General features: G+C 55.9%; 12 protein-coding genes across 12 annotated transcripts; 4 read left to right on the top strand and 8 right to left on the bottom strand.

Annotated features, from left to right (window-relative positions):
- Positions 1-140: 140 nt before the first annotated feature.
- BCV69DRAFT_280550 (Prefoldin) lies at positions 141-1,120 on the bottom strand. Its single transcript, XM_025491652.1, has 3 exons — positions 844-1,120; positions 645-705; positions 141-537 (listed from the first exon to the last, which is right to left on the bottom strand). Exons 1-3 carry the CDS (start codon positions 1,110-1,112, stop codon positions 484-486), a joined length of 384 nt encoding a protein of 127 aa, XP_025350101.1. The 5' UTR covers positions 1,113-1,120; the 3' UTR covers positions 141-483.
- Positions 1,121-1,285: 165 nt separating this feature from the next.
- Positions 1,286-3,874, bottom strand: BCV69DRAFT_280549 (hypothetical protein). Its single transcript, XM_025491651.1, has 4 exons — positions 3,334-3,874; positions 2,628-3,246; positions 2,243-2,553; positions 1,286-2,165 (listed from the first exon to the last, which is right to left on the bottom strand). Exons 1-4 carry the CDS (start codon positions 3,665-3,667, stop codon positions 1,405-1,407), a joined length of 2,025 nt encoding a protein of 674 aa, XP_025350100.1. The 5' UTR covers positions 3,668-3,874; the 3' UTR covers positions 1,286-1,404.
- Positions 3,875-4,108: 234 nt separating this feature from the next.
- On the top strand, positions 4,109-4,675 carry BCV69DRAFT_296907 (hypothetical protein; the record flags this gene model as incomplete). Its single annotated transcript, XM_025494059.1, has 2 exons — positions 4,109-4,521; positions 4,597-4,675. The coding sequence occupies 2 exons, from the start codon at positions 4,109-4,111 to the stop codon at positions 4,673-4,675; spliced, it is 492 nt and encodes a 163-aa protein (XP_025350099.1).
- A 255-nt stretch (positions 4,676-4,930) lies between these two features.
- BCV69DRAFT_102226 (P-loop containing nucleoside triphosphate hydrolase protein) lies at positions 4,931-6,085 on the bottom strand. The gene is made up of 2 exons (XM_025489020.1): positions 5,452-6,085; positions 4,931-5,354 (listed from the first exon to the last, which is right to left on the bottom strand). The coding sequence occupies exons 1-2, from the start codon at positions 5,877-5,879 to the stop codon at positions 5,144-5,146; spliced, it is 639 nt and encodes a 212-aa protein (XP_025350098.1). The 5' UTR covers positions 5,880-6,085; the 3' UTR covers positions 4,931-5,143.
- A 39-nt stretch (positions 6,086-6,124) lies between these two features.
- BCV69DRAFT_280547 (hypothetical protein) lies at positions 6,125-8,745 on the top strand. The gene has a single exon (XM_025491650.1). The coding sequence runs from the start codon at positions 6,293-6,295 to the stop codon at positions 8,663-8,665; it is 2,373 nt and encodes a 790-aa protein (XP_025350097.1). The 5' UTR covers positions 6,125-6,292; the 3' UTR covers positions 8,666-8,745.
- Positions 8,746-8,901: 156 nt separating this feature from the next.
- BCV69DRAFT_280546 (putative peroxisomal half ABC transporter) lies at positions 8,902-12,484 on the top strand. Its single transcript, XM_025491649.1, has 7 exons — positions 8,902-9,575; positions 9,648-9,743; positions 9,815-10,497; positions 10,572-10,921; positions 10,995-11,463; positions 11,542-11,631; positions 11,707-12,484. Exons 1-7 carry the CDS (start codon positions 9,238-9,240, stop codon positions 12,000-12,002), a joined length of 2,322 nt encoding a protein of 773 aa, XP_025350096.1. The 5' UTR covers positions 8,902-9,237; the 3' UTR covers positions 12,003-12,484.
- Positions 12,228-13,695, bottom strand: BCV69DRAFT_266436 (acyl-CoA dehydrogenase NM domain-like protein; the record flags this gene model as incomplete). The annotated part of the gene is made up of 2 exons (XM_025490808.1): positions 12,228-13,339; positions 13,482-13,695. The coding sequence occupies 2 exons, from the start codon at positions 13,693-13,695 to the stop codon at positions 12,228-12,230; spliced, it is 1,326 nt and encodes a 441-aa protein (XP_025350095.1).
- Positions 13,696-14,013: 318 nt separating this feature from the next.
- BCV69DRAFT_280543 (DUF1771-domain-containing protein) lies at positions 14,014-15,588 on the bottom strand. The gene is made up of 4 exons (XM_025491648.1): positions 14,948-15,588; positions 14,663-14,866; positions 14,226-14,570; positions 14,014-14,152 (listed from the first exon to the last, which is right to left on the bottom strand). Exons 1-4 carry the CDS (start codon positions 15,416-15,418, stop codon positions 14,138-14,140), a joined length of 1,035 nt encoding a protein of 344 aa, XP_025350094.1. The 5' UTR covers positions 15,419-15,588; the 3' UTR covers positions 14,014-14,137.
- A 392-nt stretch (positions 15,589-15,980) lies between these two features.
- BCV69DRAFT_296901 (hypothetical protein) lies at positions 15,981-18,754 on the bottom strand (the record flags this gene model as incomplete). Its single annotated transcript, XM_025494058.1, has 2 exons — positions 15,981-16,370; positions 16,454-18,754. 2 exons carry the CDS (start codon positions 18,752-18,754, stop codon positions 15,981-15,983), a joined length of 2,691 nt encoding a protein of 896 aa, XP_025350093.1.
- A 1,157-nt stretch (positions 18,755-19,911) lies between these two features.
- On the bottom strand, positions 19,912-21,594 carry BCV69DRAFT_245381 (ATP-dependent RNA helicase DBP5; the record flags this gene model as incomplete). The annotated part of the gene is made up of 4 exons (XM_025490151.1): positions 19,912-20,084; positions 20,169-20,427; positions 20,496-20,733; positions 20,816-21,594. The coding sequence occupies 4 exons, from the start codon at positions 21,592-21,594 to the stop codon at positions 19,912-19,914; spliced, it is 1,449 nt and encodes a 482-aa protein (XP_025350092.1).
- A 297-nt stretch (positions 21,595-21,891) lies between these two features.
- On the top strand, positions 21,892-22,924 carry BCV69DRAFT_280540 (hypothetical protein). Its single transcript, XM_025491647.1, has 2 exons — positions 21,892-22,274; positions 22,362-22,924. Exons 1-2 carry the CDS (start codon positions 22,004-22,006, stop codon positions 22,757-22,759), a joined length of 669 nt encoding a protein of 222 aa, XP_025350091.1. The 5' UTR covers positions 21,892-22,003; the 3' UTR covers positions 22,760-22,924.
- Positions 22,859-23,840, bottom strand: BCV69DRAFT_280539 (hypothetical protein). The gene is made up of 4 exons (XM_025491646.1): positions 23,760-23,840; positions 23,544-23,685; positions 23,130-23,463; positions 22,859-23,055 (listed from the first exon to the last, which is right to left on the bottom strand). The coding sequence occupies exons 1-4, from the start codon at positions 23,772-23,774 to the stop codon at positions 22,953-22,955; spliced, it is 594 nt and encodes a 197-aa protein (XP_025350090.1). The 5' UTR covers positions 23,775-23,840; the 3' UTR covers positions 22,859-22,952.
- Between the last annotated feature and the right edge of the window lie 71 nt (positions 23,841-23,911).

Raw genomic sequence — 23,911 nt, 5'->3', positions numbered from 1 at the left:
ATTTGAAAGCGGGCCAGCGTAGAGTCGACAAGCAGGCAGGCAGGCAGGCAGACGCCCCTCGTCGGGCGATGCGGGTCTAAGCGATCGAAGAAGGCAGCCTCTCGACGATCTATCAAAGGCCAAGGCAAAGAAGGATCATGCCGGCATGGCTATCGAAGCATTCGCCGGTCATTCAACCGTGCGATGAGCGAACAGGGGACCACGGGCGGCAGGAAGCGCGGGCAAGGGACGACGCCAACGCCAATAGGAATATTCGGCACATCGCATCGCAGCGAGCGTCGTCATCAAAGCCTAGCAGCAGTCCACACCCACCAGAGAAGATAAGGAGAGTTCCAACCCTGTCGTCTGGCTGAGTCGTGTCTTTCTGAGTATCACAGTCTATATCATTGTATTTGTTACAAGTACAATTGGCTCCTCACCCTTTTGCAGCTTCTCCGCAGAGGTGTTCCAATCCCGTCCCTTCGACTTCAGCGTCGTTCCTTTTCACCCTGCCGCGCCTGCAGCACTTCTCTGCTGTTCCTGCTGAAGCTTGATGATCTGTCGAGTGAGAGGTAGACTCGTCGGTCGGTCAGTCAGCCAATTCAGCTCACTAGGCTGCGTCGAGCGCCTGGCTGCTCGCTGCTCGCAAGGTTCGCTTGACTCACTTGCATCCTCTTGCTCTCCGTCTGCCCACCGACTTCTGCTATTTGTTGTTCCACCCTCTTACTACGAGTCGCAGGGAGAAGAGGAATCAGAATTCAGTATAAGCAAGCCCACAGTCCACCGCCCTCTTCTGCATTGCGTACCCCTCCCCCTTCTCCCCATCCTGCCCTGCCCAGCCCCGCGCCGACCCGACATACTCACATCTCCCCTCTAATATACTCGATCCTCTTATCCACATTTCCCCTCGCCTCCACCTGTTCAACCTTCATAAGTACAGGTCCAATCAACTTATAAACTTGATTCTCCTCTTTAAGCCCCTTGAATTCCTTTTGCACTTGGACATTCTCGCTCAGCTGTGAGTCTAGACGTTGTCGCGCTTCGATTAGGGTGGTGTATTGGGTTTGGAGCTTGGTAAAGGTAGTTGTGAGCTCTTGGAGGGAACCGGAGGCAGAGGAGGAGGAGGAGGACATGATGATGAGATGTGAGGCTATATTCGGTTGCCAAAGCGATGGCAGGTGCGAGGAGGTGTTGGAGTTGATCTTTCTTCCGGGGCGGGGAGACGGAAAGGGAGATCTTCCTGCGCACAGGCACCGATCAGAACTCCACACAAACTACCCTCGTTCGCTACATCAATCCGATGAAGGGGGGCGTGATTGAACAAAATGAATTTGACGATGAAGGATGCACAAAGTACAACAAGAGAACATCAGGCTAAGTTGGTCTTGGCATTCAGCTGACTCTGCCGCTTCGCGGCTGGGCAATCTACGCAGCAGCAGCAGCAGCAGCGCCTCTGCGTCTCTTGCCTCCACCGATGCCACCCCGAATTCGGATCAGGTCGCTCTCCGCTTCATAGTCCTTTGCACCCGTCAGCTGCAGGACACTCCTTCCGGGCTCCCATCTGATGGTTTTACTGCCCCCTGGACCTGGACCGCTCGAGAGAACACCTCCACCAGCACCACTGCCTCCAGTGCCGGTCCCTGTCAGAGTGGCAGGGAGCGAGGACGAGGCTAGAGCGAGGAAAGAGAGTCGATCGCGTTCCAACTCGCGCTTGGCCTTCTTCGACAGATGCTCCTCTTCGGCGTCCGGAGCGGGTGAAGGTGGTCGATCAGGCATAGCGCCACGGCGCTTCTTCCCGCCCGCTTTGCGGCTTCCCTTGCCCTTGGTAGAGCCATTGACTCGAGTCGGGTTGTCATTTTCGAATACTCGGAGACTGCTTTGCAAAAGGGAAAGCTCAGGAAGACCATGTAAGCCCAGGATGGGAGCACTGGCGTCCATAGCTTTGCTGCCTGCCAGTAGAAGCCCGTTCGCATTGTTAGTGGCAGCGGCTCCCGCCAAAATGATCGAGCCGTCCTTGCTGCGATCCTTGCCTTGGGTCGTCGAGCCAGAAGGGCCACCCGCGACGCTTGACTCGTCCCCAGAGTCAATGTCACCTGCCGCAAGGGCCAGGCGACGCGAAGTGCCCGTATGCTTGTTCCGTAGCTTACGGGTCGCGTGAGGGCGAGAAGACGATTCGAGCAAGGTATCTGAAGGGAGGAAGGTAGTTTTTGTGAGCTTATTTCGCGAATCGGCATCTCTGTTGCGCACATCACCTGCGACTCACCACTGGCTCCTTCGCCGCTTTCCTTCTCGTCCTTCAACTTCTTCCGCCTTTCATCTACTGCCGCTGTCAGGCGCTCTCTTACAGTTTTGCGGGCTTGCTTGGCTTCCTCCTCCACCTTGGTCTTCTCCAGCTCGTATGTCTTCCGAGCAGTCTCGGCTTGATGGGCATGAAGCAGAGCTATACGCCGAAGAGCGGATTCGCGTTGGAGGGTAAGGAATGAGAGGTTGAGCTGGTACTGACGAGAGAGCAATGGCGAGGTAAGGAGAGTGGTGTGCTCCGCGAGGAATTGGTGCTGCAGATGTTGGAAGAGACTGGAAGAGGAAAAGGGACGTTTGCGTTAGTCCACGGAACCCAAAGCTCAACCTTTCCCTTGCCTTCGACTCACCCTTCCCTGTTGTCCATAGTCTCCGCGTGCATCCGGAAGATCCGATCAACGACCTCTCGCTTCTTCTTGTCTTTCTTGCTCTCAGTGGTGGCCCCAGCTGCTGCAGCGGCGGCAGCCGCTGCCTCCTTGGCCTGAGCTGCTGCCTCTGCTTTTGCTTCCTTCGCAGCTTGTCCCTTGCCTTCGCCTTTGGCAGCTTTGCCAGTAGCTCCACCTCCCTGCTTGTCTCTCTTCTCCTTGTCCTTGCGTGAGCCGCTCTTGGTCTTGGTCTTGGCCGGGGGGTTAGGAGGGAGGTGGGAAGGATGCGGACCGCCTTGATAAGCTTCGTGAGAGCGAGGATCGTGTTGATGATGAGGCGGCATCGGCTGAGGGTAGCCCATGCGAGGATCAGCCATTCCTGGTGGTGGGATGGGGTAGCCCATGTGGTGCTGTTGCTGTTGAGCTGCGTAGTGAGCATCGATGTCCATCATATCGCCCTCGTAATACCCGGGACCCATGTGCTGGGGTGGGCCGAGGTGGTGCGGATAGTGCTGTGGATGATGTGGGTGTTGCATGTGTGCTTGCTGATGCATCGGTGGAGCCATGGGTGGTGCCAGAGGATATCCGCCAGAGTCTGGATATGCTGGAGGGAGGGCAGGTTGAGAAGGACGAGGGTCGGTGAGTAACTGCCCAGCGGAAGGCCCAAAGTGCTGCAGTACAGGAAGCTCACCATGCCGGCTGGAGCCGCTCGCGGCGGGGATACCACCATGCGGTACGAGAGCAGGCGACCCGTGAGGCGGGGGAGCTTGTGCAGGGTAGTAGCCAGGCGGCGGTGGATAGCCAGACGGAGCCGAATTCTGAAGCGGTCCACCAGTCTGATAGGCGTACTCCTGCTGCTGTTGTTCGCGCCTCTTTGACGAGTTGGCTGGAAGAGGTGCAGCAGCCTGTGGTGCTCGTGGAGGAGAAGGAGGATAGGCATCGTAGGGGTGCCCCTGATGCTGAGGGTGTGGGTGGTGGTGCGGAGGATGCCCTCGCGAAGGGCCTCCAGATACAGCGAGCTCCATCTTCGGAAGCCGCTGCCGATGCAGTGGGCAATGTAAGGCGCTGCTTGGCAAGGAATGGGGGCGAATGAGGAAGAGACGTGGGGGAGGAGGCACGGCTGGAGCTGTGGAGCAGAGTAGCAAGCTGTACGGTGCTGGGGAAGGCTCAAAGGAGGAGCTACGAGGATGTGTATGTATGAATGGTGGGCAACAGAAGTAGCAGGCTCCGGGCGCCGACAGGTGTGGAAACGGAAGCCGCTTGTCTCCCGTCGCTCCTCGCCTCGGACGTCAGTCGAGCAACGCGCGCGACGGACCAGCACGGGCGGAGAGGCCACCCACGCCAGACCAGGCCAGGCCAAGCCAACGCCGAGGGAAGCCGCCTCTGCCTACCAATTACCAAGCAGCAGCAGCGACCATCGTCCTCTCTTCTCTGCATCGCACAACCGCCTCGACCTCATAATCGCCATGTTCCGCACACTTGTCCGCAGGGCCGCATCGTCCACCGTCCAGGTCGGCCGATCCGCCGGCACAAGCGCTCCCTCAACCGTACGATCCCGTATCTCGACTCACATCACCGGGCTCGACGTCCACCCCGCTCCCCTCTCGGCCCTCAAGGAGACCTACGAGTCCACTCTATCGCTTCTCAAGACGCACCCGGAGAACTCCGTCTACAGGCAAGCCACAGAAGCCATCACCAACCACAGACTGGCAGTGTTGCAGAGCATTCAGGGAGCAGAGGCAAAGGAGGCAAAGAGTTCAGACAGCGAAGAGGCCATTGCCAAATTCGAGGAGCAGATTGATGAGGGATTGGCAGAGGAGGTACTGTCACAAGCACAACACGAGATGGGTCTGGCTGCAAAGATGTTGGACTGGCAACCGTGAGTGCGGATCGAAATCAATGTGAAAGACGGGCAGGCAGCTGACACTTCCTCTACCTCGTCCAATCTTTACAGATCGGAAGCTCTGGAGCACCCAGCACCTCCCGGGCAGTGGGTCTACTTCAATATGAAGGATGAGCAAGAGACACAATAGGCGCTTTGGCAGCGATTTATACCAAGCGTCGCAGCAGTCCATAGAGCATGTCAGAGGGAGGGGTTAGGCGAGGAGAAACGAAATTGCGTCAGAGTGTGAGCATGGTGGCTCCCACAAGCGAGGAGCTGGCAGCGAACCACTAGTGCAGGGACGAATCAGGCAGCCCTGACAAGCACGACGCCGTAGGGAAGCGGTCAATGCAGTTCATGCTGGCAATGTATCTACACAAAGATTCCTTTGCGACGTCCATGCTAAATAGGTGAGACGCTTCGCTTTAAAGACCTTGCATACTGGATGAGAGGCGTGAACGTTGATTGGTTTCGTGAGACTAGGATCAAGGGGAGCGTCAGACTTCCTGACCCTTCGTTGCCGGCTCTCTGACGATTGCACTCCCAGACATGGCCTCGTGTACGCCTCTTGATATTGTGTTTGCATTCCCTCACACTTTGCATCCAGCTGAGTCTCCACTCATTGAGCAGCCTCATCTGCCAAGCCTCTAGCCTTCCGCCACTGATCAATCCAGCTCTTGATCCGCTCGACGTTCTCTTCCACATCGCTCGCCTCCTCTGAGGTGAGCTCCACGATGGCCTCTGCGGGGTAAGACTCCCGGGCTTCATCGAGCACGACCTGCATGATCTCTGCATCATTGTTCTCCTGAATCTTCTGTAGTGGATAGCCTCTGTGCGAAAGGAAAAGACAGTAATGAATGCCATCGTCGTCAGCTACGTCTGCCCAGAGGCTTGCCCACCCATTTGTGGTATCGCTGCTGTAGTCACCTTTTCTCGAGCCTCTGCCACAGCTTCTGATGGTCACAACTCAGCACTACTACCAAGTCCACCCATCTCTCGGGCCAGACGTCGCATGTATGCCAGTCCAGAATCAGACCACCCCGCTCTTCTGTGTCCTGCGTCTCCTTTGCCTCCTTGGTCTCCTCCTCGTCCTCTGGCTCCGGCGCTCTTGTCCCTGTCAAAGGTTCCAGGTAGTCGAGCAACTTGTCCTCGTCAACCTCGTACGATTGCCATGACTCGTCATAAGAGATTGTGAATGACTTTTGCTTGCACAGGTCCCCCACGTTGATATGACGGAGGACTTGAGCTGAGGAAGAGGAGGAGGCAGGCCATGAGGAGGCGAGAAGGGCTGCATGGGACGTCTTGCCGGTACCTGGAGTGCCAGTGATGACGATGTTGGGGTAGCTTCTGACCATGTTGCCTCGTCTGCTTCTGCTTCTTAGCTAGAAGAGTATTGCTGTTCGTACGGGATGTGGATGAGGCTGACCCAAGAGGAGGTAGGCAGTGGTTCCGTCACCCTTTCTTCTGGCTGCAGCTCAAAATCTCTTGGGCGGCGGGAGTGATCGGTCTTCTTCCCGCGCCAGAGCCAAGTGGGCCCATGGCTTGGCGGCTGATCGTATGCGTTGCTCCGCTTCCGATGCTCGGCTTTCCCCGCACAAGACGACGATAGCCAACCCACATCTCTAGAAGTGAGCCTGATCCCCATCAATATCAGGTTTGAGATCTACCTCGTATATTATCACATTGCATTCCTCTTTGGCATCCAAACTCACCGTCATCCAATCGTATCCTCATCACCGATCGCTCTGCCAGCTCCTGCCTCGCCGCGATGGGCAGTCAACCTCCTTCGTCTTTGAGCTGGCGGGTGACCTCATTAGACAGTGCCGTTCGAGGCAAGGAGGATCAGCATGCGGCAGACCAGAAGGAGCGCCAGCCTCCCGTCAAGAAGTCGCATTCCACGTCTTCGATCGCAATGGGCATGTTGCCGGCTATCTCAATCGCGGTGCCTGGAGCTGCGTCGTCGTCTTCAAACGGCGGCACGGAGACAAATAGGAGCAACCCTGGCAGCACGGATGCTCCTTCGACCTCTAAGCAGACTCAAGAGGAGCACGAACACCACCACTCAATCCATAATCCATTTACAATTGGTCCCCTGAGAAAAGACGGCCGCATGGAAAGTCGGCATCATTCCACCACAGATGGCGAGGGCGATGAGGCAAAGCCAAGTCGAAGGCGTCGTACTCGGGACAAGCTTGCCAAGGCCGGAAGGAGCTTGAGTCCTTTCAACCATCGGAGAAAGAGCCTCAGCAAGCTTCCGGGAGTTCTCGGAGGCAGCTGGACTCATTTGGCCAGCGGGGGTCATCTCTTCGGGTCGAAGCAGCTGACACCACAGTCTTATAGCAGTGCAGCATCCTCTGGAGAAACGAGCGAGAAGGGCGAAGACTTCGAGTCAGAGTCGGATGCAGATTCCATTGCAAGCGGCAAAGGACTGCAGCCAAGAAGCATGGCCTTCGGTCGGGGAGGCAAGGACGACCACGATGGATCCGACGACGATGACTGGGATGCTGATTTCGACAGGGAGCGTCGTTCCGGAGACGCAGAGACAGATGACAGCAGCAGACTCTCCAGAGAGGGGGCCGACAGCTTCGAAGAAGAAGAAGACGATCCCGGCGCTCGCGATCCACTTCTAGATTTCGATGATGCCACCATAGACAACACATTGTTCAATGCCGGCTGTTTGGATCTACACAATGCTTGGCAAAACAATCGGGAAAGCATTGGAGAAGGGGGCTGGTACCCTGCCGATGACGACCCTTCCTGGGGTCATCCTGACGGAGCTATCAACGAAGAGCCCGCAGAGCAGGGCTACGATCAATCAGGCGAAGTGCGGACTGCTTCGGTCGATGCGGCCATGCCAACGTCTCCTTCACAAGATCCTCACGCAAGACTGCCTAACATTATCTTGCCGTCTTTCAAGATTCCAGAGCCCAAGCGACAAGGCTCCAAGTACATCGTCTCTGGGAACGGTCCGAACGCCTACTCCCTTGTAGCTTCTCGTCCGATCTTTGCTCGGAACCGCTGCACTATCACCCTTGTGCACGGTGAGTACGAGAAGGCAGTGAAAGAGAGGGCGACGGGAGGCGGTCGAGGACCCAAGAAGTGGATCGTCGCCAGCGACGGTTCTGAAGAATCGTCGTATGCCATCGAGTGGACTATCGGAACAGTCTTACGTGACGGAGATGAGACCCTCATCGTCTCAGTCATGGAGACGAGTGAGAAGCTAGACCCTACGCACAAGACGGAGACTGCTCATGCCAAAGCAGCCCTCAAGGAGCACCAGGATATCCGACAGAACATGGCCGTTGTATTGGCTCGGCAAGCGACTGCTTTGCTGCAACGGACCCGTCTAGCCGTAAAGATCAGCTGCCAGGCTCTGCACGCCAAACACTCCCGCCATATGCTGTTGGACTTGATCGATTTCTACGGACCGACAATGGTCATTGTAGGTTCTCGTGGACTGGGGTCTTTGAAGGGCATCCTTCTAGGTTCCACCTCGCACTATCTTGTTCAGAAGTCCTCATGCCCAGTCATGGTTGCCCGCAAGAGGCTACAGCTGCCTGCACTTCCTCGAGGGAAGAGCGATGTGGTCTCCTCGGTCAGAAGGAGGCATATCAGACTGGATGAAGCGGCCATCGAGAAGAAGAGTAAAGTCGGGGAGGAGAGCGATACAGATACGGACAACGACACTGAAGAGACCAAGAAGAATGGGGATCGGGAAGGGTATGAACAAGGCACAGAGGACAAGGCTGAGGGCGAGGAAACGCCGGCCGATGATCTTGCTGAGTCGAAGGAGAAGGAGCTGACTGACGCTGAGGTCCAAGCAAAGCGGAGGCAAGAGGGCGAGCAGGCAGTGGCTGCGAAACAGATGTCTCGTTCCTTCCACAGCGCCACTGAGCCGTCACCGGAAGACGCTCTGCGAGACTTGAACAAGACGAATCTACGCGGATCAGGCGATTTGGATCAGTCAGAGGGCACGACATTGAAGAATGAGGTCGCAAAGGGCGAGACGATGGGAGAAGAGGGAGGTGAAGAAGAGGAGGAGGAGGAGGAGTCGCGCAGTCGTGCCCTCAATAGAGACGTTTCAGAGGAGGAAGGGAGCAGCGACCAGCGAGGTCGTAGCCGTTCACGCTTGGGGCCATGATTCTTCCCGTGTCACTATCCATATAGATGTTCCATGCTTGCTCTGCTGCCTAAGAATAAATTGTACAGCCTGTAAGCGCAGCTTTGAGCGGTGAGCCAATTCTTGTTGCTGCTGCTGATTCAACCTCCGCGTGTCCGGCTGTCCGGGACGGCAAGAGGCGGGACGCCTTGCGCGAAGCCGAGTCGCACCCCGTGTGAGTGCAGCGACCTCGCAGCATGGCCCGACAGCCAGGACCACTTTTGTCCACCTCGACTATACGGCGCACCACCAAACATCGCGCTCTGCCATAGTCGACATCAACTGATCCTCTCATCCCTCCTCTTTGTCGACTTGCTTCCTTTCGCTCCATTGTTGCCCCGAGTCGTCCAAAGACGATGCCGGCTGTGCACTCGAAGCCGGTGGCAGGTGGCCTACCCACCTGGCTCTCCAGCCATCCAGCAGCCAAACCTACTGTCCTCTCTCTCTTGCTCCTCCTCATCTTCGCTCGAAAGAGGCTGACGGCGCTGGTACCAACTGCTGTAGCCAAGGCAGCCCCCAAATCTCGCGAAGGTGGTAGCCTGGATGATTCCGCTATGGACCACGCTTTGGAGCAGGTCTACCTCCCCAGCAGCGATCCCGCCCGGGACGACTCGTACGATTTACTGGTGCCGCATAGAGGAAGGATATCCAAGGTCAAGGTCAGACCGACCAAGAGCTCCACTTTCAACACACACTTTGCCGACTTTAAGAAGTTGCCGCCGGTTGCAGGTGCTACAAAGGCTAGCAAGAAGAAGGCGGAGAAGGAGATGTCAGAGGCAGATCAGCAGGAGGCAAGGAGGCAAGAGAATCAGGCGGTGAGGGCCGAAGGAGGAGCGGCGGCTGCTAGCGCAAAGAAGGTGGGAGTGAATGCAGAGTTCCTGAGGCAGCTCAAGTGAGTCCCTTTCTTCACAATGAAGAAGATCGGCTGGCCGATTTACTGACGCTGTCTGCTATATCCTGCCAGAGCGCTATTCCGTATTATGATCCCTCGTAATAATGCAAAAGAAGTGTTCATCTTCGCTCTCCATACATCGTTCCTGATCTTGAGGACCTACCTGAGGTGAGCTGAAGCATGAGCAAAGCTGGAGGAAGCACGATCACTGATCCTTTGCGCCCTCTTCCTTCGCACAGTGTTCTGGTCGCTCGTCTCGATGGTCGCCTCGTCAGAGATCTCGTCTCAGCCAATGGACAGGGCTTCCTGAGAGGTCTCGGTCTGTGGTTCCTTCTCGCCATTCCTTCAACCTATACCAACTCTATGATCCGCTATCTGCAGACTAAGCTCGCAATCTCCTTTAGAACCAGGATGATGCGGTACATCCATGACCTGTACCTGAATGACGGACGCAACTTCTACAAGGTCATGAACCTGGACAGTCGTATCAACGGAGTTGATCAGTTCATCACTTCCGACGTAGCACAGTTCTGCTCAGCTCTGGCTGCGCTTTACTCTAACATCTCGAAGCCAGTGCTGGACATGATCGTCTTCAACTACCAGCTAGCATCGAATCTCGGATGGAAAGGTCAATTTGCGCTCTTTGGCAACTACATTATCACGGGCTGGATCTTGAGAAAGGCCACTCCGGCCTTCGGTAAGCTGGCAGCTTTGGAAGCCAAGCTAGAAGGTGACTTCAGGGCGGCTCACTCAAGATTGATCATCAATGCCGAGGAGATCAGCTTCTATGGTGGAGCAAAGACGGAGCTTTCCATCCTCAATAGGGCCTTCTTGAGACTAGTGAAGCACGTGAGCTCGATTCTCAAGGTGCGAATTGCCTTCAACATGTGCGAGGATTTCGTGCTCAAGTATGCCTGGTCTGGTGAGTTTTTTGGCGATACGTAGAAGCTATTGACATTTCTGACGTTTCACCGCCGACTTCTTCGCTCCTCGCAGCCGCTGGATACGTGATCATCGCCTCGCCGTTCCTCTTCGGCCTGAAGCCCGGTCAATCCTCGTCCCGCCCAGTCGCCGAGAAGGCGCATACTTCCAGTGAAGAGGAGAACCACGCAGGAGTCGCCCAGAAGACCGAAAGCTACATCTCGAACCGTCGCCTTCTGCTGTCTCTGGCAGACGCAGGATCGAGGTTGATGTACAGCTACAAGGAGCTGGCAGAGCTTTCTGGGTACACAAATCGAGTCTACACCCTCGTCAGTACCCTGCATCTGCTCAACAAGAATGAGTTCGAGAGCGCAGAACGGCCTGTGGACATTGCCGCTGACGAGCCATGGTATGACATGAGCAATGTGAGTACTCACATTGGCGACCAAGCACGGGAATGCCAGCTGATCTTTTCCTTCTCCCATAATCTATCTCCAGATCTCCGGCAAGATGATCATGGGAGACGAGTCCATCAGTTTCGACAATGTCCCCATCGTTGCCCCCGCCCCTGGCTCGGCACGAGGTGGAGAGCGCCTAGTGAAGGACCTCTCCCTCGTGATGAACCCAGGTACCCACATTCTCCTCACTGGTGCCAACGGAGTCGGCAAATCCGCCGTAGCCCGAGTCATTGCAGGTCTCTGGCCCGTCTGGTCCGGGGAATTGAAGAGGCCATCGAAGAGAGATATCTTCTTCCTCCCTCAACGGCCGTACCTCTCCGCTGGATCACTACGAGAGCAGGTTCTATACCCCACGACTTTTCCTGAATGGAAGGCCGGCGGGGGTTCGGATTCTGAACTGATGAAGATTCTAAAGGAGGTGAATCTGGCGTACTTGCCTGATCGAGAGGGTGGATGGGAGACGAGAAAGGAGTGGAAGGACGTTTTGAGCGGAGGCGAGAAGCAGAGGAGTGAGTATTCCTCCTCAAGCTGTGATGTCACACTCGGTCGATACTGATCGCCTCCGTCCTATTGCCTGCTCTCCACAGTCAACTTTGCTAGACTGCTCTTCCACAAGCCAAAGCTCGCTGTACTGGACGAATGTACCTCGGCAGTCTCCACAGACGTCGAAGGCGGCAGTGAGTAGCTTCGATGCTCAAACGATGTTACAAGCATTCACTGACCCTTTGCCGCTCCTTGACTTCCTCCTCCAGTGTACGCCACGGCCAAGGCCACCGGCATCTCCCTCCTAACCATCTCCACGCGTCTCACCCTTCTCAAATACCACGACGTCCTTCTCCGCCTCACCGGCGAGACGGGCGAAGATGAAGCTCATCCTTCTTGGGAACTCGAAGTCCTTTCTGGCAAGGGAGGAGGAGAGGGGGGAGAGGATGATGGACCAAAGGGATTGCAAGAGGAGAAGCGGGAGTTGAAGAAGAAGCTGGCGGAGGAGGAGGGATGGAAGAAGAGGCTAGAGGAGATCAAGAAGGAGATGGAAGCTCTCAAGTGAGAGTGGTTTGAGTGTAATAGTGTGGTGACAGTTGCCCTGTGGGGATAGACGGAATGCACGAGTCCTTGTTCTCCCTCGTAGTCTTATGCAGTTATAGATCGAAGAGAGATCCCCGAGAGTTGAATATGAGCAGATGATATCATTATGCCTCTGGATCAATCGTCTAGAAAAAGAGAAAGGGGCTACAAGCTACATATGTAATAAAGTGATAGAAGACGCCGCCTTTTACAGCTTGTACTGCTCCTCGATCATCCTCGAGATGATCAACCTCTGAATCTGCGAAGTTCCCTCGTAGAGCTCAAAGATCTTAGCATCACGGTACAGCTTCTCGACTGGCGACTCGGAATTGAATCCCATTCCACCATACACCTGCACGGCTCGATCGGCATTGGCTACGGCAGCACGCGAGGCGAGACACTTGGCAATGGAGGCATAGTAGGAGTTTCGTAGTCCGTGATCCTTTTGCCAACAACTCTTCCAGACCATTCCTCGAGCGGCTTCCACGTCCATGGCCATGTCGGCAAGCATGAATGCAATGGCTTGATGCTGAATGATGGGTCGGCCCATCGTCTTTCGCTCTTGGGCGTACTTGACTGCCTCGACGAGGGCGCGCTGCGCTACACCCGTGGCACCAGCAGCCACGAGGGGTCGGGTGATATCGAAAGCGCCCATGGCTGTCTTGAACCCATCTCCAGGCTTGCCAAGGACATTCTCTTCGGGTACTTCAACGTCCTCGAATGTGATCATACGAGTGTCGGAACAACGCTGACCCATGTTGATCTCCTTCTTGCCCTTGACGATACCTGGCGAGTCTCCATCGACGATGAACCCGGTCATGGACTTGGTAGCCTTGGCCGAAGGGTCGGTCTTGGCCAGGACAAAGTACCAGTTGGCATGACCACCGTTTGTGATCCACATCTTGCTACCATTGAGGACCCACTTGTCACCCTTCTTTTCTGCACGAGTGGAAATTCCAGCTACGTCTGAACCGGCTCCAGGCTCAGTGACACAGTACGAGGCGACGAGAGGCTCCTCGGTCATCCTGCCCAGGTACTTGGTCTTCTGCTCCTTGTTGCCTGCAACCAGGATGGGGGCTTCAGCCAGTCCATTGGCCTCGATTGCCGTCTGAATACCGGAGCAGCCAAAGGCCAGCTCTTCAGATATGAGGGAACACTCCATCAGACCCAGACCAGGACCACCAAATTCCTCTGGGATGTGGGTGTTGAGAAGACCGACGGAGTGGGCCTTCTTGATGACCTCCCAGGGGTACTCCATCGTCTTATCATGGTGTGCGGCGATGGGAGTGATCTCGTCTGCCGTAAACTTGCGAGCGAGGTCTAGAAAGGATTACGTGCGACGAGGACGAGAGGCAATGTCAGTATACTCGGCAATTACAAAGCATCTCCCACATCAAGACCATGCAGCCGGTATATCATCCGGTGTCCCTTCGCTACCACCTCCACCCGGTCCGCAACTCACCCTGCAGAGCCTCCTGCTCCTCGCTCAACTTGAAGCTCACTGCTCCTGCACTCTCCTCCGCTTCGGTAGCATATCCTCGACCGGCGGTCAGACGCTGCGATGCTGCGAGAGCGCCACTCCGCAGACTCGATGCTGCTGAGCCGGAAGAGGAGGATACGGACGAAGGGCCGGCTGTGCGGAGCAGCGAGGGGATGCGGCGCGACAAGGTGTTCATTGCTGCGTATTGACGTTTGGTACGAGTCAGTGGTGAAGGAGGGTCAAAAGGGGGATCGGTATCGGGATAAAGGAAGAAAAGAGCTGAAGGTTCGGTTAGAAGATGAAGCAAATCACAAACATTCAAGTCGCCAGCCGCCCCTGGCCTCAAGTAAGACGCGGCTGGCGGCCGGGAGGCGGGGCGCCGAGGGAGGGAGTGCCTTGGCGCAGCCGGACCGGTGCAGGCCCTTTCACGCAACAGCATGCGGGGGGGGGGAGGCGCCGGCGGGGAGAGCGGGGCAACAGAGGTAGTCGGAACGGAAGAATTGGGCACACGATCAGATGGGATATGCCTTTGGTATAACAAGAAAAAGGTTGCACAGCAAGGGAAATCCAACAAGGCATGTCGAGACCAAGACATAATCGCAACTGGTCTGACTCGCCTCTTCGAATCACGTCGTTCCTCACATGACGATACACTGATAAGATAAAAAAGAGATGCAGTCAGCGTCATGAACACGCCCCCTGTGTCTTCTTCCCTTCGATACTCACTTGGTTCTCATCCCCGCTTGCCTCTTGGGCCAATCCCCTTGTCATACCTCCCACATCCCTACTGAAATGTCCACCTCCCTTGCCCGTCAGATCCACCACCAGCACTCCAGCGTTATGAGGGTCCAGATGAGCCTGCAGATTGTACTTGCGCATTAGGTCCTCAATTGCAGGCTTGATCTTTGCAACGTGGTCCTTGGAGTGCACACCCTTGCCCACGATGATGCGGACAGAAGAGTCGCCTCGTGCTTGACGCTGGGCAATCTCCTGCTCTGTGCGGGTGATGGCTTCGGCTGTGTACATGCCGTGCAGATCAACCTCGTCGGCACCGGAGTCCTCATTGTTGGCCTGTCAAAGGTATAAAGGGAGAAGAGAAGAAGAAGAAGTCAGAAAACTCTAATGGAAACTTTCGCACCTGATACCAAACCAAAGAGACGTACCGCATAGATCCAGTCAGAGGCCTCCTTGTTCAGCTGCTCCATCCTCGCCTTGTGCTGATGACCCTCGTTACTGAGCTGCTTCGCCCTACCTCCATCACCACTCGAGTATGCAGAGTGAGATTGGTCAAAGCACTTGGCCATCAAATCTCCCTCGCGACGTGCATCCGATCGTAGTTGCATGTACCTCTGGTTCTTGGAGTTCACCTGAAAGGGAAGCGTCAAGAGCGGTGAGCATTGGATGCGAGTCAGAATCATTCAGGTCTGTTTTAATCCTCAGCTACTTACAGCATTATCGTTGTAGTTGGGATGAGTGGGTTTTAGTCCACTTTGCCCACCGTAAGACTGGCCAGGATGACTGTACTGTCCTTGTGGTGGAGGCTGGTTGTAACCGTAGTCGCCCTGAGATTGTTGACCTCCGTACCCTCCAGCTGCACCAGCATATCCGCCTTGCGCTCCGCCATAAGCACCTCCCTGTTGCCCACTGTAATTGTTGTATCCTCCTCCTCCTCCCTGCTGCTGAGTTGGGTAGCCACCTTGCCCTTGGCCCTGTCCTCCATACCCTCCTCCAGCAGCATTTCCGTACTGACCTCCAGATGCATTATTGTATCCTCCTGCTGCTCCTCCACTTGCAGCTCCCGCATATCCTCCCGAGGTAGAATTCTGCGACTGCCGCTTCTTCCAAAAGGCAAGGGCCTTTTTGCCGTATTTGATGATCTGGCTCTTGTGCGCCTTGAGGAAGCGGATTGCGTCGTCCATCTTTCTATGCCTTGCTCTGTCAGAGACTTGTCGGAAGGGATGAGATGCGTCGGATATGCCAGCGTCCAGTCGAACAAACAATATCTTCGCTTTGCAGGGGACGAATAGATGGAGCGATGAAGATGCTATGCTTCAGACAAGGTGACCTGGAAGAGGCAGGCAAAATGGAGCGAGCTTCTTTTTCGGAAAGAGAGGGGCAGCCGCACTGCTTCCACTCCATCGATGCATTTCCGCCGCCTCCACCCTCGATCTCGACCCAAATCGGGACAAGGGCGGAGTCTAGACTCAAACGCCAAAGACAACGACCAATCGCCGCCTTTTGCCGCCGCTGCCGCCGCATGTCCGAGTGGTGCTTTGGATTGATATGCATACAAGGAGTAAAAAGTACTCTACAATGAGGCGAGATTGTGCACAGGCGCGAGAAGGAACGGTGACGTTGCGAGAGAGAGAAATTTGTGAAGTAGAGGCAAGTGCGTGCCTGTTTGGCGAGTGGTGATCTGTCTTCTTTCCCTTCCTGCGGCCGGATCTTCGTCTCTTCACAGCGATTCCTTTTCCAGCAATCTCATATCGCTGCTACCTTCGACGCCCCCGACCCTCCGCTCGGGGCAGGGAAGCGTGCAGCAGCAGCAGCGGACAATTGTTGAGCCACTACATCGCCCACCTTCCACCAAAACTGCTTCTGCTTAGGCACGGAATCGTCCACTGACTGATCCTCTGCCTCTGACGAACCCTTGCTTCCCCTGCTGACCTCAGATAGTGGGAACACTGACTTCGATCTGCTGTCAAGCACCGAGACTTCTGGGCGCGCCTGCTGGGCTGCCGACTTCTTGAGCTCTGCAGCCCGATCCAACAGAGACAGACATTGCAGCTTGGTTTGTAAAGAGGCGAGGTAGGCAGCGCCATTCTTCGCACCTCGTGCTCCAGGCAGGGACGAAGGCAATGCAAAGCCGGCCTGCAGCGAGAATCAGATGTGCAGATCAAAGAAGGGTCAGCTCCGTACGTGCTTCGACGTTCTGCTCTCGTGTCTACACTCACCTTCTCGAGGTGTACTCTTTCCACCAGAAGACTGACGCCGTCATGCATTCCCAGCCAGTTTCTACTCCAGAAGCCTCCTCCACAGCTCTCTCTGTAGCCAACTAAGCGTGGCGCCACTCTGAGCGTCACTCGCAGGTCTGGCGGCGAGTAGAGGAGGTTGTCTTCTGTTGCCGATGACCTTTCGTTGCTCAAAGCTAGACCGAGCTGTACCTTAGCGGGACCCTCGATCCATCCACTGTGGACGCACATAGCCAGCACATCCGAATCATCTGTGTACACCTCGCTGCCCCACAGTTTACGCTCCTCGAGTCCACCTTGCTTCCAGAACGAAGGGCTGCCTCCGTTCTGTTCCTTTTGCTTTTTGATGCTCTCTTCACTCAGAGGGACACCATCTTGGATGTCTACTCTCACGCCGGCTTGCCTAGCCCTCCAGCCTAATGTCCAGCCAGAGGGAGCTGCCGGATCGCTCCTCTCTCGGTACAGCCCTAGCGTCTTCCCGCTGATGCGCACTTCCAAGAGTGCGGCGACGTTGCCTGCCAGAACTCCACCAGGGAGCAGGGGCTGCTTCCAAGGCTCATACAGCCACGATCCCAAGAATGGAGCGGGACGCGGGCTGTCTGTCTTGGAAGCAGAAGAGAGGGAACTGAACTCGTCAAACCAGGCCCACACCGAATCGCTGATGATGCGATGTTGAGGCACAGCAGGTAGCGGCGCGACGTGTTGCTGCAATTGGTATTGTGACTGTTGGGATGATCCCTTCTGAGGAGCAATTATTGCGGGTGCAACAAGCTCAGGTTCAAACGAAGCAGCGGCCAGAGCAGGACCGTGCTCGGACTGTGAATCTCGATGACGCGGGTGTTCAACAGCTGGGGCTGTGTATGCTGCTGCTGCTTGTAAAGCAGGGTAGCCAGATGCTGCTGCTGAGTCGGGAGCTCCAGTCGGGATGGTTCTCGCAGCTTCGGCTTCGTACCGCCGCCTCTCTGCCTGCAGCTGTTCTCTTTGGGCAAGCTCTCTCGCAGACTGTGAGACATCTTGCTTGTGCCTCGACTTGGAAGATTCCGCCCCTTGCCGCTTTGCTGCCTTCTCCTCGCTCTTGGCGGGTTGATGTCGTTGTCGCTGCACCTGAGGCTGCTGGGGCTGCTGCTGCATCATGGGCGGCTGAGGCTCAGCAAGGTAGCGAGGTTCCTCTTGTTCCCGAGCCGATGGTGGGGGCCCATGCGAGTATCCATGGGCATGATTGTCAGGTGAAGTCAAAAATGGCGGCCCGTTTTGCCTCACAGGGCTGTGCGGTGGTCGATGAGACGTCACGACAGGCTTGATCTCTTCGACAGACTTTCTCTGCCTGTGTTGCTGCTGGCCATCCGTACGGTGCTGCTTCTGTTGCTGATTGGTAGACTTTTTGATGGCGGGTGGCCCCATATCTCCGGGTCCTCCCTCGAAAGGTCCTTCAGGTCTCCTCCTGTGTTCCATGTCCCCATCGTATGGTTGCGACCATGCCCGAGGATCATGTCGAGGATCTGTACCATTAGGCGGTCCATTGGCAGGATATTCTCCCCACGTCGAGCCATTGACTCCAGCGCGAGGAGCGTAGCTCTCAGATCGCTTCCTCTTGTGCCCGCTTTCCTGATCATGGGCGCCATTCATGTACTGCCCGTTCTGATGGCGATGGTGTGGCTTGTGATCCAGAGGTAGCGGCTGTTGTGAGGGCAGGGGAGAATGATGGCCATTTGGTGCCAAAGAGCGAGCGCGATTGACGCCCGGGTCAAAGTGCATCACGGGGGAATGTCGTTCTGATTGCGCCCGGTCGCCTCCTTGTCCTCCGCCGCTTGGTCCGTTTCCCATCGTTGGAGGCAACGGAGGGGGTAAGAAGTCTCGAGACTGCGTCTTACGATGCTGCTTGCGAGGTACCGCCGAGGTCGCCCTGTCCTCAGGAGACATGCCTGGCGGCGCCTGGTAAGGATAGCCATCATAGTACTCCGGACCCGCATGGGATGGGTAGTGCTGCTGATGCTGGGGTGCCGGGCCCCAGGGGTGACGGCCGTGATGGGGATGATCGGGATGTAGATGCTGCTGCTGCTGATGTTGCTGATGATGCTGGTGGACCGCCTGCTGGTGTTCCCACTCCTGTTGCCGGGACATATGGTCTCTCCTCGAGTTGGGCTCCATCTGGTGCGAGTTCCACCCGTCTAAGGGCATTCGCCCATTGCCATGGCCAGGAGACTTCAGCGGGGGCGGTAGCTGATAGTGGTGAGACGAGTGTAGCGGGCGCTGGGATGTCCCCGGCGAAGGGGTTGCATTCATGAGTGTCGTTGTAGGCTGAGGATGATGGGAACGAAGATGGATCATCAGTATGGGTCTAGGCGAAGAGATATGGCAAAGGTGCCTGTCCTGGCGACATCGGCTTCGCTTTCTCCCCGCAATGCGTATCAATCAATGTGTGCCTGAGTCTTTGCTGCGACGTCTTGCGGCGCAGCGCCGTCGAGGCAATTACACTGACGTTGCTCCCTCGGCTCCAGGAACGTCACTGTTCCCAAAGATCGGCGGTCGCCCTGAGCACTTGACCTCCGTTGTGGCCGCGGAAGACGCACATAGAAGCCGCCGGAGCTCTACTTACCCCGCAAAGTGATCAATTCCTGTCTCGCCGAGTCTCGCCTGGGGTGATTGCGTGCGTCTGGTAGAGCCGATGGACTGCCAGCTTTGTGAAGTGGTCAGGGATGTGGCACCAGCGCTTCCCTTTACACCTCGCACTCGTTGCAATGAGGCTGGTGTCACAGCTGGTGAGACGTCGTGTGAGAATAGATTTGAAGCGCCGAAGGACGCGAGCGGAAGTGAGAAGATAGGAGACGAGAGAAGGTGTCGTAAAGGAGGATGAAAGGAGTGCGTATGAGCGAGGACCAGGGATGAGATGAATGGTGTGGTATGCTAAGACTTTGGGGGTTTCCCCTCTGATGCAAGAGTGGGTAGGAGATAGAAGGCCTGGGAAGGGCGGCGAGCAGAGAGCAAGTAGCAGAGGGCGGGGAGGCGAGGAAAAAAGGGTCGAGGAAGAGAAGCGAGGACGTGGCTGGCTGGCTGGGCGGCAGGTGCAGAGATCAGCTGAGTGTGCGGGCAGGGCGGGGAGATGATGTGCGTCAGTCCTGCATCCCTGCATCCCAGCCCAGCACCACCGGACAGTAGACGGCAGGACAGCGCAGACGCCGACGCCCGCGGGAATTGGCGGGGCGTGGAAGCGAGGCACGACTCAAGCTCAGACACACCCACCGACAGACAGAACCACCGACTCCGAGCCAGGCGCTATACCTCGCTTCCGACACGCCAGGCGTACGACGCACCCCCAAGGGCCTGGATGGTTGGCTGATAAATTCACCGCGGGACTTTTCATGAGGTGCTTGCGACAATAGGTAACACCAGTAGCAGACTATCCATCTGCAAACAAGCCAATCTTAAGGTATCGAATCCCATCACCCCTTCAGAGCCTTCTTGATGGTCGCCTCCATTTCCTCGATGTCCTCCGTCTGCACCCTGAGAATCTCGCATGACAGCGCCTGCTCGATGCCGTTCATCAATTGCCACGAAGCGCGATCGTGCACAAAGTTGATCGACACACCCTTGCGACCGAAACGACCCGTCCGTCCTGAAAGTATCGGAGGCAATACGAGCAGCGTCAGTGACAAGAAGTGAGGGGCGCGTACTCTGAGTGCTCTCTAGAGCAACTCACCAATTCTGTGCAGGTACGTCTCAGCATCAGGCTTGCCTGATTGCGTTACTGGCATATCGTAATTGACTACAAGCGTGACCTGCATGATATCGATACCCCTGGCAATGACATTCGTTGCAATGAGGACTTTCGATTTGCCATCCCTGAAGGCATCGATGGTGCGATCTCTCTCGGCGGTATCGAGCTTGCCATGCAGGGAATCAACCTTGTGCCCCTCGGCGGTCATCTTCTGAGCAATCTTGTCCGCAGTTTCTCGTCGCTTTGGTGGGAGAAAGGAAGGCGGGGTCAGTGGCGACAATAAGATTGGTAGCAGACCAGCTTACTCACAGCGCAGAAGATGATACTCTGTCCAATGGTGAGCAGATTATACAGCTCTACCAGGACTTCATACTTGTGCTCCTCATTCTTACAGTCCATGTAGAATTGCTTGATAAGATCAACGTTCAGCTCTTCCTGCTTCAGGCGGATCTCGTTAGCCTGAGGAGCCATGCGAGTAGCGAAGTCTCGCACGACGTCTGGGAAGGTGGCCGAGAAGAGCACGAGCTGGCAAGTCTTCGGAACGGTACTGGAGGCAAGGACCCCACCAAGAAACATTATCAGCAGCAGATCGTCTCCACAGATACCTCCTCCCAGTGCGATATACTCACTTCTTGACACGAATACTCTGCTCGCCCAGTCCTTGCTGGTCTAACATATTATCCGCCTCATCTAGCACAAAGACCTTGACATTCTTTGTGTCAATCTGCTTCCTCTTGATCAGGTCAAACGTCTTTCCCGGTGTACCAACTACGATGTGAGCATCTATCTTCGTTCCGCTCGGAACGGCATCCGGAATGGCGTAGGCAGTCTTGACCTTGGTATATTTGCCCATCTCTTGCACCACGTCCATAATTTGCCTGGCCAGCTCACGAGATGGAGCCAGCGCGATAGCTTGAGTGGCATTAACGTTAAAGTCGACTCGGCTGAGCATCGTCAAGACGAATGCGGCCGTCTTTCCAGTGCCTGATTGTGACTGTCCGATCATGTTCCGAGGCGGGTTTTGAAGAAGCAGGGGCAAAGCTCGTTCTTGAATCTTGCTTGGCTTCTGGTACTTCATCGAGTAGATTCCCTTCAGTAGCTCTTCCGTCAGGCCAAGCTGATCAAAAGACTTGACGGAGTATAAGGGCGAGTCTGGGTCTGCTTGCTGATCTGCTAGTGTGACTGTGACATTGTACTTCGACTTGAGCAGTCTGCCGTCATCATCCTCTTCGTTTTCCGCTCCAGCTTCTGTAGTCTGCGATACCGCCGCAGAGTTGTCCTTCTCTACTGTTGCTGACGTTGCTGCTACTGATGAGGATGATGCTGTTGCCGCTGCTCCTGACGACGAGTCTGTCGGCGCTTTGGCTGCTTCAGCCCTGGCCTCTGGCGCTGCTTCCGACTTGCCCATCATGGCTGTCAGCCGCTCTGTGACCGAGTCGACGCTACCATCCGTCTTCTTTTCGGTCGAAGTCGAAGTCTCAGGCGTCTTCGATGTCGATGACATTGTATGTCGTGATGTGATAGGAGCAGGAAAGGGATGTAGCCCAAGTGTTGGTCTGTGGTGTTGTACGAAGAAGTGGCCTGGCTGCTCCCTCAGAGGAGGCTGGCGGAGATCCAAAGCTCCACCGCGCGCTGCATTGAGTCTAATCTGGCCTTGGCCCAGCCCCGCCGCCTGACGTCGGAAGAAGGCAGAGATACCGATGCAACCTCTCCTTCTTCCGGCATACCCATCACCCCTTCATCTATCATCAGAGGGATCGCATCTCGCAGACCGTGGATACTTGGCGCTCCCTCACCGCTGCATATCTTCATTCGTCATGGGTTTCCGGACTGGTGCTGTCCTGACCTCGGTCGCTTTCCTCTACGGCGTGCTGTTCGTTGCTTCCGTCTACGACTTCCCGCTCATCTATGGAGAATTCACAGATGAGAAGGGCCTGATTGCCGAGAAGTTCTACCTATCGGTCTTCCAGGGACCTAGAGCCGTCTCGGCTCTGCTGCACGGTATGATGCTCCTGGGTGTCCTTGGCTGCTCTGCTAAGCTTCACGCTTGGAGCGAGCTGGCCAAGTACTTTGATGGCTCCAGTCTGGGTAAGTAGCAGGTCACGCGGGCGACAAAGCTACGAACGTAAGCGCTGATCTGCCGTACTATCAATCTTCACCTTCTCATCACTTCAGCCCTCCTGGTTGGGGCCATTTGCATGTATGCAGCCGTCATCGTTCCTAACTTGCGTCTACTTGCGGACCCTGCCAACGTCAACCTCCTCAACAATTCGTCCATTAGGACTGAGCGAGACCAATTCATCAAGAACCAAGGAGGGACACCGCCTGGACTCTACACAGAACCCCTCACCAACGATGAGCGATTCTCGGCCTTGATGATTATTGGCGCTACCAACACCATCAACATGGTTCTTCTGGCTGGCGTGGTTCTGCTGCAGGCAGTAGCAAGCTACATAGAGGCGGAGGAGAAGAAGGAGGCTCAGAAGCAGCGGGTTGAAGCAGCTGAGGCGCTGAGGCAGCAGATCAAGGGCAAGGCCGCTGTGGACGCGCCTGAGACCAAGAAGGACAAGTGAGGGTGATGCTGTGGGGCAGGAAGGCGGGGTCAAGGTGCAAGGCCTTGTTGGTGCTAGTGCGATTCTAGGGTGCTATGACTGCTGTGCTTCATTCCAATTGTCGGGTTCATGTTTGGTACTTTGGCATTGTGACAGTAATCTATGATACAACATGTTAATTGGTATGGGTGAGACTCTTCTGAGGAGCCCTGAGCTAGGCAACCTCCATGGCGCCCTCGCTCTTGGCAGCTGCTTCCGCCTTGTCCTCGGCTTCGAAGTCTTTGTGCCTTCCATCCTGGGTTCGCACGTATTGGGAGCTGTATTAGGCGGAGCGCAAGAGTGAGCATTCCCCCCCCCAAGCTGATTCTCTCCTAGCTGATCCACGACTCACCGGTTGGTCCCACTGATTCTGACCAGCCTGAAGAGGCCCAGCGACTGCGAATCTCCGCTCCATTCTCTCAGAAGAGCGACGTTTGTAGCGTTTAATAGATCTGGAATCTCCATGTTCTCGTTGTAATCCCTCCTCTCCGCCTCAATCAGGTCCTTTAGCTCCACCTCATGCTTTGATGGGGGGCGCCCAGCTCGCCTGGCCTCTTGCAACTGCTTCAGCTCATCGTCGTGGCGAGCGAGATATGACTCATTCATGAAAGCATGCAAAGCTGGTAGGTCGGGCAGACATTCCCAGTCGTCCGGCAGCAGTAGGGTGAGATTGATGATGCGTTGTACTGGCAGGTAAGACAGGATGTGAGGCAGAATGGGTGAGCATGTCACTTTTCCTCGCGGCGCATCGAGCGAAGCTACTCACCTCTTGAAGACACTGAACGATCCCTTACAACTCTCCGCTGCGCCAGCTTGACGTCCCGCAATGCGACCCGGTCCAGCTGCTTTGCCCTCCGGGACCGGGGGTGAGTGGGAGCGCCTCTACGCTTGATTGACTTTGCGGTGATCTGAGAGGGCATAGCGAGAGAGGAAGGATCAGAGGAGTATCTTGGGGCATCGGCATTCATCAGAGACGTCTCACCTTTCTGCCGCCCATTGTGTCAGGACACGATGTGGATGAGGCGGTATCGCAGATGATCTTCGTGAGGACGTTGTGTCCAGGCGAGAAGGAAGGAAGCGGCCTCAACCTGGCGTGAGCATGAAATTTGGGTCGACAATTTCCGACTCCGCCCA

Source organism: Pseudomicrostroma glucosiphilum (genome assembly GCF_003144135.1).
Source record: "Pseudomicrostroma glucosiphilum strain MCA 4718 unplaced genomic scaffold BCV69scaffold_2, whole genome shotgun sequence".
Lineage (NCBI taxonomy): Eukaryota > Fungi > Basidiomycota > Exobasidiomycetes > Microstromatales > Microstromataceae > Microstroma > Microstroma glucosiphilum.
The sequence above is the reverse complement of the archived record's forward strand: the minus strand, read 5'-3'. Positions and strand labels throughout refer to the sequence as shown.

What these genes read in the sequence shown, in the direction of transcription:
- BCV69DRAFT_280550 (XM_025491652.1), bottom strand. Translation starts at nt 1,112, where the DNA reads ATGTCCTCCTCCTCCTCCTCTGCCTCCGGTTCCCTCCAAGAGCTCACA. An exon ending in GAGTATATTAGAGGGGAGAT is followed by an intron (nt 706 to 843) that starts GTGAGTATGTCG and finishes TGCGACTCGTAG; the next exon opens with TAAGAGGGTGGAACAACAAA. An exon ending in CGGAGAGCAAGAGGATGCAA is followed by an intron (nt 538 to 644) that starts GTGAGTCAAGCG and finishes CTCACTCGACAG; the next exon opens with ATCATCAAGCTTCAGCAGGA.
- BCV69DRAFT_280549 (XM_025491651.1), bottom strand. Translation starts at nt 3,667, where the DNA reads ATGGAGCTCGCTGTATCTGGAGGCCCTTCGCGAGGGCATCCTCCGCAC. An exon ending in GAGCGGCTCCAGCCGGCATG is followed by an intron (nt 3,247 to 3,333) that starts GTGAGCTTCCTG and finishes CCCTCCCTCCAG; the next exon opens with CATATCCAGACTCTGGCGGA. An exon ending in AAGCGGCGAAGGAGCCAGTG is followed by an intron (nt 2,166 to 2,242) that starts GTGAGTCGCAGG and finishes TCCTCCCTTCAG; the next exon opens with ATACCTTGCTCGAATCGTCT.
- BCV69DRAFT_102226 (XM_025489020.1), bottom strand. Translation starts at nt 5,879, where the DNA reads ATGGTCAGAAGCTACCCCAACATCGTCATCACTGGCACTCCAGGTACC. An exon ending in TGGCAGAGGCTCGAGAAAAG is followed by an intron (nt 5,355 to 5,451) that starts GTGACTACAGCA and finishes CCTTTCGCACAG; the next exon opens with AGGCTATCCACTACAGAAGA.
- BCV69DRAFT_280547 (XM_025491650.1), top strand. Translation starts at nt 6,293, where the DNA reads ATGGGCAGTCAACCTCCTTCGTCTTTGAGCTGGCGGGTGACCTCATTA.
- BCV69DRAFT_280546 (XM_025491649.1), top strand. Translation starts at nt 9,238, where the DNA reads ATGGACCACGCTTTGGAGCAGGTCTACCTCCCCAGCAGCGATCCCGCC. An exon ending in GCTCAAGTATGCCTGGTCTG is followed by an intron (nt 10,498 to 10,571) that starts GTGAGTTTTTTG and finishes CGCTCCTCGCAG; the next exon opens with CCGCTGGATACGTGATCATC. An exon ending in CACAGACGTCGAAGGCGGCA is followed by an intron (nt 11,632 to 11,706) that starts GTGAGTAGCTTC and finishes TTCCTCCTCCAG; the next exon opens with TGTACGCCACGGCCAAGGCC.
- BCV69DRAFT_280543 (XM_025491648.1), bottom strand. Translation starts at nt 15,418, where the DNA reads ATGGACGACGCAATCCGCTTCCTCAAGGCGCACAAGAGCCAGATCATC. An exon ending in CCAACTACAACGATAATGCT is followed by an intron (nt 14,867 to 14,947) that starts GTAAGTAGCTGA and finishes CTTCCCTTTCAG; the next exon opens with GTGAACTCCAAGAACCAGAG. An exon ending in CCTCTGACTGGATCTATGCG is followed by an intron (nt 14,571 to 14,662) that starts GTACGTCTCTTT and finishes TACCTTTGACAG; the next exon opens with GCCAACAATGAGGACTCCGG.
- BCV69DRAFT_280540 (XM_025491647.1), top strand. Translation starts at nt 22,004, where the DNA reads ATGGGTTTCCGGACTGGTGCTGTCCTGACCTCGGTCGCTTTCCTCTAC. An exon ending in CTTTGATGGCTCCAGTCTGG is followed by an intron (nt 22,275 to 22,361) that starts GTAAGTAGCAGG and finishes TCATCACTTCAG; the next exon opens with CCCTCCTGGTTGGGGCCATT.
- BCV69DRAFT_280539 (XM_025491646.1), bottom strand. An exon ending in TCGTTCAGTGTCTTCAAGAG is followed by an intron (nt 23,464 to 23,543) that starts GTGAGTAGCTTC and finishes CTTACCTGCCAG; the next exon opens with TACAACGCATCATCAATCTC. An exon ending in AGAATCAGTGGGACCAACCG is followed by an intron (nt 23,056 to 23,129) that starts GTGAGTCGTGGA and finishes CGCCTAATACAG; the next exon opens with CTCCCAATACGTGCGAACCC.